General features: G+C 43.5%; 1 protein-coding gene across 1 annotated transcript; it reads left to right on the forward strand.

Annotated features, from left to right (window-relative positions):
- Positions 1-4,477: 4,477 nt before the first annotated feature.
- LOC142730025 (low choriolytic enzyme-like) lies at positions 4,478-22,526 on the forward strand. Its single transcript, XM_075849337.1, has 8 exons — positions 4,478-4,640; positions 10,671-10,770; positions 19,677-19,794; positions 19,925-19,946; positions 20,705-20,770; positions 20,911-21,012; positions 21,151-21,268; positions 22,322-22,526. Exons 1-8 carry the CDS (start codon positions 4,478-4,480, stop codon positions 22,524-22,526), a joined length of 894 nt encoding a protein of 297 aa, XP_075705452.1.
- The last annotated feature ends 386 nt before the right edge of the window (positions 22,527-22,912 follow it).

Below are 22,912 nucleotides of genomic sequence, written 5' to 3' on the forward strand. Positions count from 1 at the left end.
TTAACTTTTAATTGCTGTTTTTGACTTTTAAATGTTGTATTTTACTCTGTCTTTCTCTTTCCATGTTTTCCATGGCTCATCCGCTCATAACGCCATATTATGTACCCCTGCTATTGTAATGTCCATTTTGCTCATCTTGCATGTATTGGCAGAATAATGCATTGGTAAGGGTATGTGCACACGAGGGCATTACGTCCGTAATTGACGGACGTATTTTGGCCACAAGTACCGGACCGAACACAGTGCAGGGAGCCGGGCTCCTAGCATCATACTTATGTACGACGCTAGGAGTCTCTGCCTCTCCGTGGAACTACTGTCCCGTACTGAAAACATGATTACAGTACCGGACAGTTGTCCTGCAGAGAGGCAGAGACTCCTAGCGTCGTACATAAGTATGATGCTAGGAGCCCGGCTCCCTGCACTGTGTTCGGTCCGGTACTTGCGGCCGAAATACGTCCGTCAATTACGGACGCAATGACCTCGTGTGCACATACCCTAAAGCATTACTAATCAGTTGGTATGTTTATTTTGGGTTTATTCACATACTTTGTATTAACATCTGTTTACTTGATGATGTCACTGACAGCTGCTCTTTCTATGAGCTCTGTTTTCGTGTTTTTTTTGGGGCTGTTCTTGATTTGTGTAACCTTGTTTGGATTTGTATATAAGATGTCATTTTTTACTGTTTGTTCTTCCTTGGCCTGACAAAGACACATGTCCTGTGTCGATACACTTTGCCTTATTGCCTTGTAATAAATAATTCAAGGAATTTACCATTGCTAATTAATTCTTACCAGCAGCGCTTTCCTGTATATCCATACATTTACTTCCTTTATATTTATTGCTATTCCTTTGATGGTCGGGACACACCACCAGCTAAAAGGCGCCCTCGTCATGGTGGAAACAGTATCCACTATAGATAATCCGGGCGAGTGGGTGATAGGACGGACGTTGTGTCGAATTGCAAGGGGCATGGTCATGGTCCGTTTGATTAATCCAACACAGAACGCCATTGTCAGATCAGCCGACACGCTACTGGCGGGCATCGAGTTAGTCCGGCCGGAGGACGTGACCATTCCAACCACTACCGAACTCACCGAGGGAAGGTCAAGACAAGAGGATCGGGCTCCTACTCTCGAACAGGGTTCAAGTTATCGGCTGTGGCAACAGTTGAGGCTGGATGGAGTGGCCCCGACGACAGAGGCCAAGGAGCAGTTGAAGCTTTTGGTGTAGCAGTTTGACTGGGTATTCGCACAACACGAGGAAGACTATGGGTGCAACACCACCATAGAGCACAAAATCCATACCGGAATCAACCCACCTATCAGGGAACGATATCGCAATATCCCACTGGCTTTACATCGAGAGGTAAAAGACCTATTGCACAAGATGTTGGAATGTCAAGTAATCTGGGAGAGGCAAAGTCTGTGGGCGGCTCCAATTGTTCTGGTACGCAAGAAGGTTGGCTCCCTTAGATTTTGCATGGGTTAACGAAATCTAAACGCATGTACAAATATAGATGCTCATCCATTACCCGGGTGGAGGAGTCGTTAACTGCCATACAAAAAGCACAATATTATACGACTCTGGACCTAGCCAGTGGGTACTGGCAGGTACCCATGAAGGAAGTGGACAAGGAGAAAACTGCATTTATCATCCCCACCGGTCTGTTTGAATTTAACCGAATGCCGTTTGGGCTCACCAACGCTCCGAGTACATTCCAGCGGTTAATGGAGCATTGCTTAGGAGACTTGGGCAAATATGGTCTCAAACTGAAACCTAGTAAGTGTAAATTGGCCCGTCAGCAGATCAAGTACCTCGGTCATCTCGTGGATGCAAATGGAATCGCCCCAGACTCAGCCAGTGCAAGAGTGGCCTGTACTGGAAAACACGATGGAAGTAAGGGCCAATCTGGAATTAGTCGGATACTATCACAGATATATTCAAGACTTTGCCAAGGTCGCGGGCCCTTTGAATCAGCTCCTTTTCGGACAACCCACGCATAAAAAAGGAAGTCACAGTCGGACTGTCGCTAAACAGTGGCAGAAACATCAACAACTGGCGTTCGAGGAGTTAAAGCCCAAGCTAGTGACGGCCCCTATCCTAGCTTTTGCTGACTTCAATCGAACATTTAGGTTATATACCGATGGTAGCTTAAAAGGGCTGGGAACAGTACTTGCACAACAGCAAGGAGAAGTAGAACGGGTCATCGCGCATGGCAGCCGCAGCCTATGGCCCACGGAGCGTAACCCCACAAACTACAGCTGGACATCTACCCTGATAATCCCCTGACCTACCTCAATACCGCAAAGTTGGGAGCAATGGAACAGAGGTGGGTAGCCCGGTTGACTCGGTTCGACTACGTTATCCACTACAAACCTGGCAAGGATCACACAAATGTGGATGCTCTATCCCATCAACCATGTGAAATCCCTAGTGGAGAGGTGGATGAAGAACAGGAGGAAATCGAGATTCCTCCACTGCGGGTGGCCCCTGTAGAGTCAAAGGCCAAGAGGGTCACTAGAGTGGCTAAAGCAACTACCACGATGGCTGAAATTTATGACTAAACTGAATGGGCGACACGCCAACAACTAGACGAAGACATCAAGGTACTTCGAGGAAAAAGACCAACACCAGTCGAGAGGAGCCGACTGACATCGCGAGCACGAATCCTGGGCCGCCAATTAGAGTGGTTGGAGCTGCAAAATGGAGTCTTGTACCGCAGAGTGTGGGTTCCGCGAGAGTATCATGAACTATGGCAGCTGGTGTTGCCAAAGACAGATGTGAAGTCGGTATGCAGATGGATGCATGACAAGGGAGGCCACTTTGCAGCGGACAAAACGGTCCAATTGATCCATAATCACTTCTTTTCCCCAGGATTAGGGGAAGTAACCAGACACATATGCGAAGAATGAGCGAACTGTGTTGTGCACAAAGCTACAGAACAGTGCGAAGAACCGATGGTCATCAAGACGGGAGAACCTTTGGAACTGCTGTCAGTCGACTTCCTGACCATACAGGAAGTCACGTCGGATCACAAATATGCCTTAGTGTGTGTCGACCACTTCTCCAAATTTGCTGTAGTAATTCCCACCCAGGATCAGACGGCATCAACAACAGCCACTGCATTATTGAAACACGTCCTACGCCCTTATGGGTGTCCAAGACGATTGTTATCCGACCAAGTGCCAAATTTCTAATCCGAACTCATCTGGGAGCTATGTAATCTACATATCAAGAAACCGAGGACGACGCCTTACCACCAGCAAGGTAACGGGGCCTGTGAGGGATTTAACCGCACGTTACTTGGTCTGCTGAGAACTCTTGGGGAGGAGAAACACGAACGATGACCAAAGTACGTAGACGACCTGGTGTGGGCTTACAATCAAACAGTACACCGCACGACATGATACGCCCCATATCAGCTGATGTTCGGCCGTCCTAGTCGGTTACTACTAGCGCTCCTGTGGGAGACCCCAGAATATCACATGGACAGGTCCCCCGCTGAGTGGTGTACAAGACCACCAGAGGCGTTTGAACATCGCAGAAGTCAGGGTGGAGAGAGTTGGATTAGGAGAGAAGTCTCCGAACTGAGCTAGACGACACGCAATCTTTCATCCGGGAGATCGAGTACTGGTCTCCGGAACCACCAAGCGACACGTGGGGGTAAGCTGGAACCCCCGATGGAAAAGGAAACCATATGTGGTGATCAAATGCATTGATCCTGAACTCCCGGTGTATGAGGTACAACTAGAAGGAGATCGGGGTCAGAATAGAAACCTACACCGGAACCTGTTGCGACCCTGCACCTTTCCAATGTCCGACGTGATCTCATTGCCAGTACCAGAAGATCAGAGGGACTCATTACGGACTAATGCAGAGGGGAACTGGTGGCTGGTGATCACCTCAAACAACCCCAATTCATCTTGGGAACCGCTGCCAACAGAAGCATTGGAGTTGACCGGGTCCTTGGAGTCATCAACACCCAAAGAGAACTGCGGATTACGTTTTCCTCAGGGATGTAGCCGCAACAGACAACAAGCTTATTTGCAGGACTATGAGGTTTAAGTGCAGAGGGCTGCACTTCAGAACGAAGGGGGAAGTGTAAGGCTGGGTTCACACGAGCACATTAACGTCCGTAATGGACGGACGTATTTCGGCCGGAAGTCCCGTCCCGAACTCAGTGCAGGGAGCCGGGCTCCTAGCATCATAGCTATGTACGATGCTAGCAGTCCCTGCCTCTCTGCAGGACAACTGTCCCGTACTGTAATCATGTTTTCAGTACGGGACAGTAGTTCCACGGAGAGGCAGGGACTCCTAGCGTCGTACATAACTACGATGCTAGGAGCCCGGCTCCCTGCACTGAGTTCGGTCCGGGACTTCCGGCCGAAATACGTCCGTCCATTACGGACGTTAATGTGCTCGTGTGAACCCAGCCTAAGGGTGGTGAGGGGAGCAGCGAGTGGCTGTGGTGGAGATGGTTGAGAGAGAGGAAGCGAGGTCGGACAGTTGGCGGCAGAGCGGTGGAGACCAGCGAGATACAAGTGTGGAGATACCGGAGGCAGCAACCAGCCACATATTGGAGCAGCGCCAGACTCAGCAAGCTGGACCAGATGAGGAGACAGACCAGAGGGGTACAGGTACTGGATTCCTTCCCCCCCATTGGCACCTCCTGTCACCATAAGGACAGGGGATTGCAGATACCATGCTGTAGGCCTAAATTGCCCGTGCCTTCACCTATACACAGAACACGGAGTCGATTCTGAGCTACGGTCTCCAACTTTCCAGCCTGCCCGTTAGTATTGCACATGCCAGTGTCCCTGCGCTTATCTATGAGGAAGTATGTTGTCTGAAGTTAGAAGTTTTCCAAAGATTGTTTTGGACTGTTAACTATATCAAGTGTATGGAGTTTGGAGCAGACAGTAAATAAGCAGAGTGACATAAGTCAGTATCGGACTAGCACCAGGACTTTGAACAACTCATATCTGTCACCTGTGGCTGTTCGGTTGTGTCCTAGGCGTGCTGCTTAGCTTGGCCGCCGACTGAGAGCGGAAGAGGGTTGCCATGAAAGGTTGCGGATAGCTCCGCAAGGACCCGTGACAGTGCCCGAAGGCCGGTCGAGCTACTGACCCCCACGATGCAACCCATGGCCGAGAGTGTAATTCTTACCTGAGGGTATAGCTCCCAACGTGACTGTCAGAGGCATGCAGAAACCAAAGCTTGGTAATGTGGGGGTTAGGCGCGACATCTCTCAGGGGGATTCCAGCGGGCTCAACTTCCCCCAACCTTGGTGGTACTGTCTGCGCCGACCAGAATGAAAAGGACCTGTTCAATTCATTGTAGTAAATGGTTAAACCAGAAGCTGTATCATATCTGTTGTTCCGCACCGAGAGTCAAGCCACCTACACGCAATCTACAGGGGTTTGTGTGTGGCACAATCTACAGGGTTCTGTGTGGCACTATATACAAGGGAGGGGGGCTGTTAGGCACTATATACAAGTGAGGGTTCTATGTGGCACTATATACTAGGGAGGGGGGCTGGTGGCACTATATACAAGGGAGGGGGGCTGTGTGACACTATATACAGGGGGAGCTGTATGGCGCTATCTACAGGGGGGCTGTATGGCACTATTTACAAGGGGGAGGTTGGAGGCGCTATCTACAAGTGGGGTGTGACATTGTCTACAGAGGGGCCATATAGTACTGTCTACAGGGGGGCTGTATGGCACAATCTACAGGGGGGCTGTATGGCACAATCTACAGGGGGGCTGTATAGCACTGTCTACATGGGGCACTATGTATAAGGGGGCTGCCTATAAGGGGGGCTGTGACACCTAGGGGAGGGGGAGCCCTGTCAAAAGTTTGCTATGGGGCCCAGTCTTTCCTAGTTACGTCCCTGACACAAAGTTTTTGGGTCCGTTTTTTGAGCCAAAGCAAGAAGTGGATCCAAAAGGAAGGAAATGTGTAAAGAAAAGTCTGATGCATCTCCTTTCTTTTGTGTCCACTTCCGTGTTCGGTTCAAAACTCTGAGTCAAAAACTGCCACAAAACCTGCATCAAAACTGTGTATGATCCTGGCCTGATACGTGGTAAAACACACACGGTTTTACCTGGTGGCTTTTATTTGTGCGGCACACTACTGATGAAAGTCAACACATTAGAATACACCTTAAATGTTGCACTCGCTTCCGGAGTAAATTGAGAAATATTTTTGGCATGGACTTCAACCACTGGTGAGGTCCAGGCATCATCATGTTCTGGCTAGTGAGGACCTAGAAGAAAAAAGTTGAGAAGCCCTGCCCTAGAACTTATACAAACTGGGATTTCTAGAAGGTTATACCACCCTACGTGTCCAATACATAAATGCAAAAAAGCATTTACAAACCCCTTTAATCCCCGTACAAACCCCTTTAATCTGGCCAGAGGCGTAGCTAGGGGTTTAGCACAGGGGTGGGGGGGCATGTAACACGCAGGATCGAGCTGTTACCATCACATCTAAGGCTTCGTTCACATCTGCGTCAGGGTTCCGATCATGGGTTCCGTCAGACATTTCCATCAGGGGTACCCATGAACGGAAACTGAACGGAAGCGAGATGGTAGCCACAGCTTTCCGTTTTCATTACCATTGAATTCAATGGTAACTCTTCAGTTGCTAATGGTTTCCGTTTGTCTCCTACGGAAGCGTTACCATTGAAATCAATAGTAATGGAAACGGAAAGCTATGGTTTCGTTCAGCGTCTCTGTGTGTGTGTGTGTGTGTGTGTGTGTGTGTGTGTGTATCAGTGTGTTTGGTGCAAATTTCTTGATACATCCACTAGAAAACGGAGGGGGGACATACAACACCACCAACACACAATTCCAATGATACATTGTACAGTGTACCCCCACATACCGCCCCTCCCCATCCTGGAAGGAGTCGTGACATACAAATGGCACTGCCCTATGTATGAGAAGACTCACCCCCCTTGAATATGTAGTATGGTAAGAATGAAAACTATGGCCTACCCAGGCCCTATGCATCATGGAAACTGAATCCCTAGTCATATGTGTCTCCTGTAGTCCTATCACCCTCGACTCCTGTTTTCTAATAAAATCAAATACCGCCTGTCGTTTTCTGGCTTCCCGCAGGCCCCGTACATTCCAGGACAAACAATTAAGTGATCCCATCATCCCTCAACATATCACAACACCTCCTATCCTGTTCTCTTAATTTTACATATCCGACCGGCTGGGTCGTCTTTCCCTCCCTCCCCTCCCCCCCCTGCAACCTCCCCTCCCCCCCCTGCAACCTCCCCCGTAAACCTACCCCTTTCCAAGGGTTGGGGCAACAGAACGTATCTGCCATTACCCATAACAAACATCGGCAGGTCAACTCCGCCCACCATACATTCAACAATACCATAACTCGTTATGTGCTTTTCCCGCTTAACTGACCATCCCTCCCGCTGCCATTTTCTTACAAATAAACTACCATCCCTTCAGCATATCAATACCCCTCAATGTCCATAAACACATTCCTCCTCTTCCGGTCTTCCGCGGTCCCCGCAACCATGCCCTCCAACTCCAAGTCCAATCAAATGCCAAATCTTGCAATTTTCCCTACGACACCTGGTTCAGTCCCGCATCCCCAGCCTCCTTTTGTCAGCCGGTCTGTTCCGGATCAACGCCGTCCCTCTGCCGGTCTCAGCTGCCTTTCATGGCTATCCAACCATCTAACCGCTTCTCTCGGTGTCTCAAAAAAAGAAGTTGTTCCCAGCGCCACCACTCTCAAACGGGCAGGATACATCATGGAATATTGCACTTGTAATGCCCTTAGTCGTCTTTTTATATCCATAAACTGTGATCTTTTTCGTTGTACTTCCAAAGAGAAGTCCGGGAAGAAGGACACTTTCACCCCATTAAAGGAGATGTCTTGACGTTCTCTAGCTTTCCTCAGGATCTTGTCTCTATCTTTATAATGTAGAATCTTTATCAGCACCGGTCTCGGCGGCCTTCCCGGAGGGCCAGGTCTGGTCGGCACCCTGTGCGCTCTCTCCACCGCAAATAAAGGGGTCAATTCCTCTCTACCAAATGTGTCTATCAGCCACTTTTCAAAGAAGTCATCCGGATTCGTTCCCTCCACTCTTTCCGGAACCCCCACAAGGCGCACGTTATTTCGTCTCAGCCGATTTTCCATATCGTCTGTCTTAGCCATCAATGTCGCCACTGCCTGCGAATGTGCCTATACATCCTGCTTTATGTGAGGAATCGCATCCTCCATGTCTGAGACTCTCCCTTCCACGGCAGTGGTGCGTTCCGCAACTTTCTGCAAATCATTCCTGAGCAGCAAAATGTCCTCCTTCAATCCACCCATCTGACTTGCTAAGGTATTAAGGACCATAGAATTCTGCTTCACCGCTGCCAAAATGTCCTTTAGGGAGGGTTCCTCCTTCCTTACTCCACTTTTCCCTCCAGCACCTGGCTGATCCTGCATGGCGCCACTCATCTCCTCCTCCTCCTCCTCCTCCTCACTTCTCATGTCCCCCGCCAAAGGAGAATACCTGGATCCATATGATGAGCTTCCAGCTGCCTGATCTCCAGCCGACTTTCGCTGCTGTGCAGCCGCCCCCCCTGCTCTCGGCGTGCGGGCGAACCTCTCCAGCTTCTCCACCACTTCCTGCCGGAGGCCTCTATTGCGGCCTTCCTTCTCCTCGGCGCCATCTTGAGCGCGGGACCCGGGACTCGCTGGCGGCGACTTCTGCTTCTTAGAGCGCGTCATTATGGCCGGGTATTCGTGCTCCTCCACCTCCAGACTCTGGTAAGCCCCTGGGGAAGCTATTGTCCCCGAGTTTTACGGGATATATGGACCTTAAAGGATGATTACAGCAGGAGCTCCGGTCACACACGTCCTCTCACATTCACCTCTAGGCCACGCCCCCGTGTTTGGTGCAAATTTCTAATTCGATTTTGCTAAAAATTATTTTTACTTTTGTAAAAAAAAAAAAAATAGTGTACATAGACTTCAATCATTTCTCTGACATCTGACAGCGGAGTTTGAATTATAAAGAGTTGTAGACCTCTGTATATACCAACCATTATCCCTGTTACTGTATATACCAGCCATTATCCCTGTATATACCAACCATCATCCCTGTTAATGTATATACCAGCCATCATCCCTGTATATAACCCCTCCATCATCCCTATATACAGGGATGATGGTTGGTATATACAGGGATGATGGAGATTATATATAGGGATGATGGAGGTTATATACAGGGATGATCGCTGGTATACACAGGGATGGTGGAGGTTATATACAGGGATGATGGTTGGTATATACAGGGATGATTAATGGAGGTTATATACAGGGATGATGGCTGGTATATACAGGAATGATGGGGGTTATACACAGGGATGATGGAGGTTATATACAGGGATGATGGGGGTTATATGCAGGAATAATGGCTGGTATATACAGGGATGATGGGGTTATATACAGGGATGATGCCTGGTCCAGCCATCATCACTATATAACTCCCATCATCCTTGTATATAACCCCATCATCCCTGTATATAACCCCCATCATCTCTGTATATACCAGCCTGGCTGGTATATACAGTGATGATGGGGGTTATATACAGGAATGATAGTTGTTATACACAGGGATGATAGGGGTAATATACAGGGATGATGGGTAGTCCAGCCATCCCTGTATTAATCATGTATTAACCCCCATGTTCGCTATATATACCACCTATTATCCCTGTGTAACCCTAACTAAATAACTGTATCGATCAGGGAGGGGTGCTTACTCACCCTCTCCTCACGCAGGCTTCTTCTGCTCCTAATGGGCAGAGTCAGACGTGTGCTCTAGCAGACGTGCCTAGCATGCGGCACGTCTGCTAATACTGTAGCGTGAAGAGAGAGAGAGCAAAAAACACACGGCGCCACCTTGTGCAGGTCAATATGTTAGGTGGGTGAAGCAAGGGGGCAATTACCATGCTCACCTAGGTAGGATGTTTAAAGCGTAAGGGTAGATCCACATATGCTGCTGCCAGATCCGGATCAGTTCCCAGAAGGGACCGCTTGATTAACGGAGAAAGGAGGAGAAAAAAATGGATCGTCTGGAGGCGCTGCTGCGTGGCGAAATTTGTAGAAATGACGGTAAAGTCCAGATATAATAAAATCGTTTATTTCAATATGTGGCTACGCGTTTCAATGCTGAACGAGCGTCTTCCTCAGGCCATGTACACATTGTGCTTCTGACACTTTATATAACATAGTGAGTTCAAATTAACAGGAGTGAAAAACCGCCAAATCTGCCGAGGTCAGAGTGCGACCGTGATGTCACACCCGGTTTTTTCAACAAAAGGGCAGTTAAAACAGAAATGAACCATTATAAAAATAAATACTTTCTTTTGTTTACAAAACATAGACACTTGATGATAGGGATACAGTGGGATAGTGCCTGAATTGTATAAATTACAGAAATAACCTAAAAGTAGTGGTCTTTAAAAGCCGGGAGTGTGTTCTCATCTGCAATGCATTAAAACAGGTGTATTAAAACCAGTAAAACAAGCTCTGAATTGACAATTTTATATTTTTATATAAATGATTAGTGAAACTTTCAATATTGTTGATAAGTTTAGCGTGAAGTAACTTTGTAATGAAAGTAGTTGTGTTGCTAGGTTACACTGAGAACGCTGAGACGCGTCTCCGTGGCCGGGACAACCAAGGAAAGTCAAGACATCAGGGGGAACAAGACATGATGGGCCAAACGGAACATAGGTAAGTTGATGAAGAAGTAAGAATACTTCTATGTGTATTTATTTGGCATATATAAGATAATGAATGGTAATGGCATAGTGACAAACTTTTTAGTTATCACATCAAATGGTTTACATCGATATTGATATAAGATAGTAGGTATGCCTGAAGGAGTACCCATTAGGGATAATTATATTCTTATTTTATTATTATATATTATTTTAATTTCACTGTTATGAACATGTTAGCAATGGCTTTTGTTGATCACGTTGCCTGAAATTAAGATATATTAATCTAATGTGGACTCAGAGATGTCATTAAGACCCCCTGGGTGTAGTGTTTGTAGTCTGAATATCCAATAATTTTCCCTCTGTTTGAGTTTGTTGAACCTATTGGGGACATCTAGATGGATGTCCTCAATTGGTGTAATGTTGATTTGGTTGAACTGGCAATTGTGTACCTGGGAGAAATGACGGGACAAGCTGTGTTTTAGAAAGCCCGTGTTCACATTAAATCGATGTTTGTTCAATCTGGATGGCAGACATTGTGTGGTTCTCCCTATATATTGTAAATGGCAGGTACATTCCATTAGGTAAATTACGTAGGAACTACTGCAATTGAGGAATGACTTAATAGTAAATAATTCTTTTGTGACGGTGGATGTGTATGTATATTTCTTGTGAGTGATGCTGTTACAACATAGACACCGTGAGTGACCACATTTAAAAGAGCCATTTAATGTGGACAAAAAGTTTGTTTGCGGCATTTTCGGTTTCCGAACCCTGCTAGGGGCTAGGATGTTTTTCAAAGTCAGAGACCGTCTGAATGTGATGCTTGGTTGAGCCGGTATCACATCCTTCAGATAGGGGTCATGTTTTATAATATGCCAATGTTTGTGCAGGATGGCCCTGACTGCTTTGTTCCCTTGATTGAAAGTAGTGATAAAATTCGTATTGTATTTATTGGATTCTAATTTTTTATGTGTTGGATTTATACAGAAGTTTTGGGACAACTCTGAGGCTTTACGACGTGCACCTTTGATGAGGTTCAAAAGGAAATTCTTCTCCTTGAACCTTTAAGAATTTAAGAATTTCCCTTTGAACCTCATCAAAGGTGCACGTCGTAAAGCCTCAGAGTTGTCCCAAAACTTCTGTATAAATCCAACACATAAAAAATTAGAATCCAATAAATACAATACGAATTTTATCACTACTTTCAATCAAGGGAACAAAGCAGTCAGGGCCATCCTGCACAAACATTGGCATATTATAAAACATGACCCCTATCTGAAGGATGTGATACCGGCTCAACCAAGCGTTCTCAGTGTAACCTAGCAACACAACTACTTTCATTACAAAGTTACTTCACGCTAAACTTATCAACAATATTGAAAGTTTAACTAATCTTTTATATAAAAATATAAAATTGTCAATTCAGAGCTTGTTTTACTGGTTTTAATACACCTGTTTTAATGCATTGCAGATGAGAACACACTCCCGGCTTTTAAAGACCACTACTTTTAGGTTATTTCTGTAATTTATACAATTCAGGCACTATCCCACTGTATCCCAATCATCAAGTGTCTATGTTTTGTAAACAAAAGGAAGTATTTATTTTTATAATGGTTCATCTGTTTTAACTGCCCTTTAGTTGAAAAAAACCGGGTGTGACGTCACGGTCGCACTCTGACCTCGGCAGATTTGGCGGTTTTTCACTCCTGTTAATTTGAACTCACTATGTTATATAAAGTGTCAGAAGCACAATGTGTACATGGCCTGAAGAAGACGCTCGTTCAGCGTTGAAACGCGTAGCCACATATTGAAATAAACGATTTTATTATATCTGGACTTTACCGTCATTTCTACAAATTTTGCCACGCAGCAGCGCCTCCAGACGATCCATTTTTTTCCCCTCCTTTCTCCGTTAATACTGTAGCGTGGCCTTGCCGATCATGGTGCCCCCACCGCTAGCTACGCCACTGAATCTGGCTAAAGGTGAGGACAGGACAAGGCAAAGTCCAGATCTCAACCTTATTGGTCTTAAGAAAGCTTTGCATAAACTAAGGGTCCTTTTACATGGCCCGACGTGGGCCATGTAAACGAGCACCGATGAACGAGACAGCTCCTTGATTGGCGCTCGTTTGCTCCTTTCACAAGGAGATATGTATGGGGACGAATGCTTGTTACACAGGGCAAAGATCGGGAACCAGCGTTCTATGACCGCTCTTTTTCCCGATAATTGGCCAGTGTAAAAGGGCCTGAATACCCTCAAACAGCAATGAACTGAAGCAATGTTGTAAAGTAGAGTGGGAAAAAAAATCTCTTAAATGATGTGCGAGACTAAAAAATGTATACAGAAGACATTTCCTTCAAGTTATTGTTACTAAAAGTGGTTCTACACGTTACTGAATTATAGGGTTTGGAAAAAATAACGACATTGTATATGTGTGTGTGTGTATGTGTGCAGGCGCACAGGATGTGTTTCTTTCTTGCACTAGAAATATGCCCTGCAGGTCACGTTACACCTGCAGGTGGAGAAGGTCAGAAGCCGTTAGAATCGTTACAGTAGCCCTTCAAAAATAATTGTTCTTTGTGTGTCAATGATACAAAAGAATTTAACATCCCATTCACAGCAAGATCTCAAACTATCCCCAGGACAAACATGAACACAACTGACCAGTACTTGTCACCTCTTCCACCACCCAAGACGGTAATTTGACAAAAATAATGAGACCATTTACTGTACTGTTACTTTCTTCATGAAACCGGCTATTCACTATAATCTTCAATTCCGTTTCACTCTAAAGTCCTGTTTACTCAAAGATCTTCATAATAATCACATAGCACTAAACACAAAGCGAAATAAACCTGAATTTTCGGCTGTAACTATTCTGTCAGACCTCCTTAATATCCCTAATGCATAATGCATTGACCATGATAAACAGTAGCCTGCAGGTGACACATACTGCTCCCCACTAAAGGGTCCTAAGATTAAGACTAGGGTTATAGGTAGACATGTGGGACCAAAATTCAACGTATGTAGTGAGTAAAACAACAGTAACAAAACTTAAAGGGGTTATGTGGGGACCAAAAATTATTAGCAGTGTACTCTCTGCAGTATGTGAGTACACTCACTAATATACATCATGGTCCCCCTTTACGCTGATTCTGAGATTTACATATATTTTTAAAGTGCTGCCTGGGGACCGGAAGCTTAGTTGCACAATCTTCTTTGATGACAATACGAATTAGTCATGTGACCGGCCCCGCTGTACTCCATGTAATCGATGTACTACTGCTACTGCTTATACATAGGCAAATCTCCTATGTGTCCTGCGTCCTGACAACATAATCACCTCTTCTCGTTTCTGCTGTCCTCTTATCTACCAGATGCCACTGCACCAGATGACATTCAGATGAAATTCAGATAAATTTTATCCGAACCCGCCAATGTCTGCAGGATTGGCTGACTATCCAATGTGTATAGGGGTCTCCAATATCTGCCGTCGTGGAAAGAAGTATTGGGCATGTTGGATTTCAACATGTCCAGTTTTTTGCTCCCGTGGGAAATAAGCCACTGCAAGAGAGATTTTGGTAGTGGATTATTCCCCTCTATCCATTGAAGAGTCTTATTTGATGACGATAGGACTCTTCGGCTCGCTGTACTCTATGTACTTGATGTACTACTGCTACTGCTTATACATAGAGTACAGTGGGGCCAGTCACATGACAAAGATGACATTCAGATGACATTCAGATGAATTTTATCTGAACCCGCCAATGTCTGCAGATTTGGCTGACTACCCGATGTGTATGGGGGTCTCCAACATCTGCTGTCGTGGAACGAAGGATTGGGCATGATGGAGATCAACATGTCCAATTTTTTGTTCTAGTGGGAAATAAGCGGCTGCAAGAGGGATTTTGGCAGCGGATTATTCCCCTCTCACCATTGAAGATAGGGAAAGCCAAGCTGAACAAGCAAGCTTATGGTTGAGTCGGGAAACCAGTGATTTAAAGTATGTACGCCCAACTTTACGGTTTCAGTGACTAATACTGCTCTGCTATGAGAATTACAGCAATCACAAAATGACTTGATTCTGAAATACAAGAACTAAAAACGATAAAGAAAAACGTTAAAAAAACACACAAAACAAAGCGGGCAAAACTCCATATATTGTAGTATCAAAGCCAGGTCCAAAATAAGACACGTGACCAGAGACCAGCACTAATGTAAGACATAGATACACACTAGTCCAACCCAGCAAGAAAATCAATTATGGCAAAGAATACAATGCAACAAATGCTACATAAATATACATATATAAAGTGCCATGTGCAATATACAATACCAACTGTGGCTACTTATGATCTCAAGATGGGAAAGCCTGGACAAGGTAAACCAGCTGAATGGGCACTAAGTGTAAAGCTGGCCTCAATCCCTTCCCCACGCGTATAGCCGGAGGGACCCGGCTTCCTCAGGGGTCTGTTAAAAACAGTGGCTGAATCAAGAATTTTTATATAGATAGCTGCGTGTGTAGTCAATATATACGCTGCAATAATTGATAGCTATGTACCATTATGGCGCCATGGGTAAGTCAACATGTGTCCCAAGTACCAGCGTCTGCAGTCCTATATTGCGTCTGTCTATGCACACGTGTGCCACAAGTGCATCGGCATCCACTGATTGGGTCTAGAATAGATGCGACCAGTGGATTGCTCATGCGGGGCTGGACATGTGTTATATCTAAATTCCTGGACTCCCGTGATCTGCATTAAAATCGAGCTTGAGGAACGCTATTGAGCCAAAACATTGCGCGACCGGATTCAAGATTTTGCATCAAGGCGTGAGTAATGTCTATTACTTTGTTGGTGGATATATCTGTTCTTTGTCTAAAAAATATATGTACGTATACTTTGGAGACAAGATGTTTCAAACTAATTAAGGAAATGTTGGGTATATTTCCATGTATTTTTTTTGTGTTCAAGAAGGCAACCATTATACTATCATACATAATTGCTGTTTTATTGTCACTTTGCCTTCCAAAAATTTGAATAAAAAGTGATAAAAAATTTGCATGTATCGAAAAACTATATCAATAAAAACAATAGCTCGTCTCGCAAAAAACAAGCACTCATACAGATCCCTCGACAAAAAAATTAGAAAGTTAGGGTTCTCAAAACATGGTGACAGAAAAAAGACATAATTTTTTACAAAAGTAATTTTATTGTGCAAAAAGTTATAAAAAAGCGCTATGAATTTGGTATCGCCGGAATCATACTCACCCGCAGAATAAAGTTAACATGTCATTTATAACGCACGGTGAATGCTGCATAAAAGGAAACCTAGAAAACGATGCCAGAATTGCTGTTTCTTGGTCTCCTTGCCTCCCAAATAATAGGACAAAATGTGATCAAAAAGTCGCATGTACCTCAAAATGGTAATAATAAAAACTACAGCTCATCCTACAAAAAAACAGCCCTGATACCATTACGTCTATATATAAAAAAAAATGTTATGGCTCCAATAAGTCAGGAAAGAAGAAATATGCATGTGTGCAGGCCCGGGGGGAACATTTCTTCTGTTTCAATAGGCGATTATTAAGACCCTAATATTATGGAACCAGAAAAGGGAGGGCCCAAACATATCTGCTTGAAGCGAGGGTGCCTGTATTATACCAGGACAACACTTCCCCAGCAAAATTCCCCAAACTGCAAATGTGCAGAGTGTGGACCAAATAGGGGATAAGAAAGGACATTTATCAGTGCGACACCGGCCTGTGCAGAAAGGATTGCTCCACAGCGTAACACACATCTATGGATTATTTTATTGTTTTTTTTACCCCATTATTCTACCACCTGACTATGCCCCTGATGTACTCTGCCCAGCATACATGTACCCCCTACATTATAAACTGAAATGTCAGTAAAACTCCAAATAAAACTACTACCAAGCAAAATCCACGCTCCAAAAGCAAAATAGCGCTCCCTCTATTCTGAGCCCTACATCCACATATATGGCATCACCATATCCAGAGAACCGTTTTAACAATTTTTGTAGTGAGTGTCTCCAGTGGCACAACAAGTTTGCCACTGAAATATCACATCTGGGGAAAAATTTCAATTTTTACTTTGCACCATCCTCAGGGCAATAATTTATGGAAAAGACCTGTGGGGTGAAAATGCTCACTACACCCCTTAATAAATGCTTTTAGGGGTGTAGTTTCCAAAATTGAGTCACTTTTCAGGGGTTTATTTTCTTATTTCACATCAGTCCTGCAGATGTGAACCAATACTTTGTAAATCGCCAAATTAGGCCTCAATTTTGCATGGTACTCTTTCACTCCTGAAACCTGTTGATCGTCCAGGTAAAAGATTAGGGCCACATGTAGGGTGTTTCTAAAACCAGGAAACTCTGCATATTAATTAGAGAGCTGCGTTTTCATGGTAACACATGCTGGACACAACATATTGGACACTGAAATGGCAAATCCATGGTAAAATTGCCATTTTCACTCTGCAACATCGAGTGCACACTAATTTCTGGAAAACACCTGTGGGGTTAACATGCTCAGTCCACTACCAGGTGAATACCTTGAGGGGTGTAGTTTCCAAAATGAGGTAACTATTGGGGGATTTCCACTGTTTTGGTCCCACAGGAGCTTTGCAAATGCGACACAGCACCCAAAAACGATTCTAGCAAATGGTGCTCCTTCCCTTCTGAGCACTGCCGTGTGCTGAAACCGCAGTTTATGACCAAATATAGGGTATTTACGAATTCTGGAGAAGTTTCTTTGCAAATGTCGGGGTTCTATTTCTCCTTTATTTGTGGAGAAAATAAAAAATTTTGAGCTAAAGCTACATCTTATTGATAAAAAATTCATTTTTATTTTCACTGTCCAATTCTAATAAAATCTATGAAACGCCTGTGGGGCCAAAATGCTCACTACACCCCTAGATGAATTCCTCAAGGGGTGTAGTTTCCCAAGTGGAGTCACTTTTGGGGAGTTTCCACTGTACTGGTATCTTATGGGCTTTGCAAAAGCGACATGGTACCGAGAAACCAATCCTGCACTCCAATCTTTCTGAGCCCTGCGATGTGCCCAAACAGCAATTTATTACCAAATATGCGGTATTTCCGTACTCTGGAGAAGTTGCTTTACAAATGTTGGAGGGCTTTTTCTCCTTTATTCCTTATGGAAATATTTTTTTATAGCTACAGTACAACAACATCTTATTGGAAAAAAATAAAACTTTTCATTTTCACGTCCAAATTCTAATAAAATCTATGAAACACCTGTGGAGTCAAAATGCTCACTACACCCCTAGATGAATTCCTTGTGGCATCTAGTTGCCAAAATAGGGTATTTTTGGGGGTGTTTCCTTTGTTTTGGCTCCACAAGACCCATTCTAACCTGACATAGTGCCTAAAATTTAATCCAAGGGTATATTCACACGCTTACTAAAAAACGTCTCAAAATACAGAGCTGTTTTCAAGGGAAAAAGCAGTATTTTTAGCACCTCGCGTTTTTTGCTGCATTTTTTAGGCCGTTTTTGGAGCTGTTTGTCTATAGAGTCAATGACCGTTTTCGCATTGAAATCAATGAGCAGATGTTTGAAGGCATTCTGCTTCCGATTTTCCAGCCGTTTTTCTGGACGTTTACGCCCCGAAAAAATGGTTAAATGGTTAAAATAGCCCGTTTGAACATACCCCAATAAAAAGAATGCCCCAAAATCCACTAGGTACTCCTTTGCTTTTGAGGCCTGTTTTTCGGTCCATTAGGACTCTAGGACATGTGAGTTATTTATAAAAACTGCAGAATCTGGGCAATTAATATTAATTAGTGTTTCTCTGATAAAACCTTCTGTGTTACAGAAAAAATTGATTAAAATGGAATTTCTGCAAAATAGATGAAATTTGTAAATTTGACCTCCACTTTGCTTTAATTCGTAAAAAGTTTAAAGGGTTAAGAAACTTTCTAAATGCTGTTTTGAATACTTTGAGGGGAGCAGTTTTAAAATGGGGTGATTTATGGGGGCTTTCTAATATATAGTCCCCTCAAAGCCACTTCAGAACTGAACTAGTCCCTAGAAAAATAGGCTTTTGACATTTTCTAAAAAATGTGGGAAATTTCTGTTAAACTTATAAGCCTTGTAACGTCCTAGGAAAATAAAAGGATGTTAAAAAAACGATGCAAACATAAAGTAGACGTATTAAAAATGTTAAGTAGTAACTATTATGTGTGGTATTACTGCATGTCTTACAAGCAGATACATTGAAATTTCGAAAAGTGCTAATATTTGCAAATTTTCTCTTAATATTGGTGTTTTTCCACAAGTTCCAAAGTTATTACCACATAAAGTGAAACATGTCAGATTTGAAAAATGAGGCTCTGTCAGGAAGGTCAAAAGTGGCTGCAGCGGGAAGGGGTTAATAAATTTTGTGTTGTTACATCTCACAAAACAGAAAATTTTTCAATTGTAATTTTTTTTAAAAACGTTCCCATGTGCAGATATTTTTGTTACATACATGGTTTGGTGCCCCCTGGTGTTCTTTTGATTTCTTCTCTCCACCTAATGTGTGGACTCAGTAGCACTGCCTGGATCTTCTTGTACACAGGTCACGGATTAATTCCTGAATTTGTGCAGGCCAGTTCATTAGAATCGGCGTGCTGGATTTATTTTTATGGCAAGATTGGAGCAAAATTTTTTGGTTAAGAATTAATTTAATCCTAACAAGATATCTGGGAATATACGGTACCAATTATCCGGATAATGATATTATTCTTCATTGTGTGTATGTAAATCCAGCCTATATGTGGGTGGACCCTATCACATTACAATCCTTCCTTGGGGGGGGTCACTCCCTCTTTATGATCACATGCCCGTGTGATGATTGGCTGTTTCATCCCCGATTTTTGGTTTAAATAGAGTCTATGATGCACATGTACTAGCAGAAGAGAGAAACTTGACACACAATATAATGGCGCTTAGTATGATGTTGCTGTGGTTAGTTGGCTGTTTACTCATTCAGGCGACACCAATAAATGTAAGTAAGGATGCTTCAGTCTCTGAACTGTAACTGTATCCCATGCTTCTCTTACAAGGAGAGGTAGATAGTCCTGTATTTAGTACTTTTCTCATTCTCCCAATATAAACATGTCTCTATTTTCTCATAGAAAACAAAAGATGCTGGAAAAAGTAAGTTAAGATTTTTCTATCTATCTATCTAACCTTATATCCATTTTTCTTCTCCCAATTAACTCTGCTAATTTTCCTTCTTTCCCTCATGCTTTTTGTTATGGTTTCCATAGTCAGTAATAAAACAGTTACTAGTAATTCAGTTCACCTATCCAATTGCCACTTTAAAGTTGCTCCATCCTCACTTGTACTAACTCTGCCAATACAAATGTATAAAAATGACAAAAATCTTAAGCTTTCTCTGCTTCTTCCTGACTCTAAAAACACATAGAAGAGTACTCACTGTATTATCAAATGGAAAACATACTTTATTTTGTCAGTATTCAACATGTTCAATAGAGGCTAGTCTGCTTTTGGCACAGATTTTTTTGTTTCTACAGATGGTTATTATGTATCACGAAAATTGTTGCCTATGTGAATTATAATGATCTTGCATGGTAGATGTTATCCGTACAGTGAGAGAACAATTGCATCTTGAGCATTGTTTTGCTGAAATTGTGAGGCTAGGATGGGAAATATCATTATTGTGCTGGTGTTTCTTATTTCTAATCCAACATTGATGCCCCTATTTGCATTGTTCAAATTATGTTCTTGCAGAGGCGTTACTTGAATCTCCTGAAATTTAAGTAAACACAATTCTCCCCAAAAATCACCATAAGAGAACTCTAGTGAACGCAGTGTTTTGCTAAGGGTAAAAATGTTCTAACATTTGTGCTGCTACTTTGGTATTACATTTTAATTTCTTTTTTTTTTTTTAGCAATTGCCCCTTATCCTTACGCTGACAGCAGAGCAATGTTTGAAATAATTAAGGAAGCAAACAAAGGTGAGATGTGTGTAATATTTGCTAATGAAATTACTGCATTGTATTGATAAACAAAACTTTTTGGGGCAATTTTTTATTTTTTTTCATCATTGTGAAAATCTGTCAATATAGATCTAACTATTTGTCCTTTCTCATCGCAGACATCGCTGTCTTCCTTGTGGGTGGTGACATTAACGTTAAACACTCACGTAGTGCCAAAGTATGTCCTGGGTGCCAATGGAAAAAAATCAGCAAATGGAATGGTAATAGTTCCGTTTGTCGTGTCCCCTGATTATTGTAAGTTATCCCTATTATAGATCTGACCTGAGATACTTGTGTCTAGAGATGAAGTTTGTCAATATTTGAAACCTAAAAACATAACTCTGTTCTTCTGTTTCCAGCTAGTTTCGAAATATCAATGTTCGATACGCTCATGAAGGAATTTGAGATTATGACCTGTGTACAGTTTGTCAATAGAAGCAATGAACAAGACTATATCAGTATAGAGACTGGAGGAGGGTATGGAAATCTATCATTTAAGCTTAACTATAACAGTGTCCACAAAAATGAATCCATGAAGAATGAAAATCAGAGGGGTTGTCTCATCACAAACAACCTCTTTAATATTATAGCCATGAGTCCAGCTACCGAGGCACCCAACAGCGCTCTTGGCTTTTTTTGTAACTCCCAGTGCGCAGCCAACACTCCATTCACTTCTATGGGGAGTGTGGTCGTCCTGAACTGGAGTCATGGATTCACAGATCTCTCGATGGGTGAGGGCCCCAGAGTTGGGACCCTTACCTCTCAAGCATTTATGATGGGAATACCCCTTAAATTATAGTATAAGTACTCTATTAGTTTTGCAAATGTATAAAAAAATTTAGATTTTCCATTCTTCACTATTTTCAAGCTTTTTGCAGTCAGTAAATAGCAAAATTCTTCTTTCTCGCAGCTGGGAATTTGCTACAGTGGTATGTAATCTAGGCTATCCTCTGTAAGCCTAACAGTCAAGGCTACCTACACTGATACATTGGAGCGAGCTAGACCAGAGAGTATTGTCTACACTGGATATAAGTGTAGTAAACTCCCAGTGTGAGAAGGTTCTGGTCTTTACAGGTTTTTAATCTCTAAATGTATGTTTTCATTCACTGACAGCAAAATAAGGGCTTGGAAATGGTGAGGAAATAAAATGCCATGTATGTTCAAAAAAATGGAAGAACTTTTTATTGTAAATGGATTTTATGGGAATATACTTTGATAGCCTATCCTTAATATAGGCAACCATTGTGTGATCAGTGGGGATTTGACCCAGGGACCCCCCCACCCCCACTGATCATGTGCATGGATGTGCTGCTGTGCCTGTAGAGATGCAGCATCTTCTTCTGCTGATTATTGGGGTTTCCGGGGTATGGACCTCCACTCATCACACATTGATATCCTGACCTAAGGATAGGCTATCAATGTACATTTCCAGAAATCTCTTTAAGCTTTATGTACAAAAAAAACAGAAACCCCCTTTAATGTGGACTGTTCATGTACTAATATGGTACTTGATGCTGTTATGTTTTTCAGGTGTTGGTCGTATGTTGGGAAGGTTGGAGGTAGACAGATATTGAGCCTTGATATGCCTTCCTGTATAAAATACACTCTGGTACCACATGAATTCATGCACGCGCTGGGCTTCTTCCATGAGCATACCAGGCCTGACCGGGACCAGTATATCGATGTCTTATGGCAAAATATTGCCCCAAGTGAGCACCTATATTCAGGGGCGTAGCTAAAGGCTCATGGGCCCGGGTGCAAGAATTCAGCTTGGGCCCCCCTACCACTCCCCAACACCCCCATCATCATTATCATCAGACCCCTGTGCATGCCTATGCCCAGACGCTTTGCACAACAGCCCCCATAGTATAATGCCCCCACACAGTATAATGCTCCCATAGCTGCCCCCACACAGTATAATGCTCCCATAGCTGCCCCCACACAGTATAATGCCCCCCATAAACGCCCCATACGGTATAATGCTCCCCATATCAGCCCCCATACAGTATAATTCCCCCATATCATCCCCCATTCAGTATAATGCCCCCATCTTATCAGCCCCCATGCCATATCTGCCCCCCATGCAGTATAATGCCCCCCATGCAGTATAATGCCCCCCAT

This window comes from Rhinoderma darwinii, unplaced genomic scaffold (genome assembly GCF_050947455.1).
Source record: "Rhinoderma darwinii isolate aRhiDar2 unplaced genomic scaffold, aRhiDar2.hap1 Scaffold_739, whole genome shotgun sequence".
NCBI classification, from domain to species: Eukaryota; Metazoa; Chordata; class Amphibia; order Anura; family Rhinodermatidae; genus Rhinoderma; species Rhinoderma darwinii.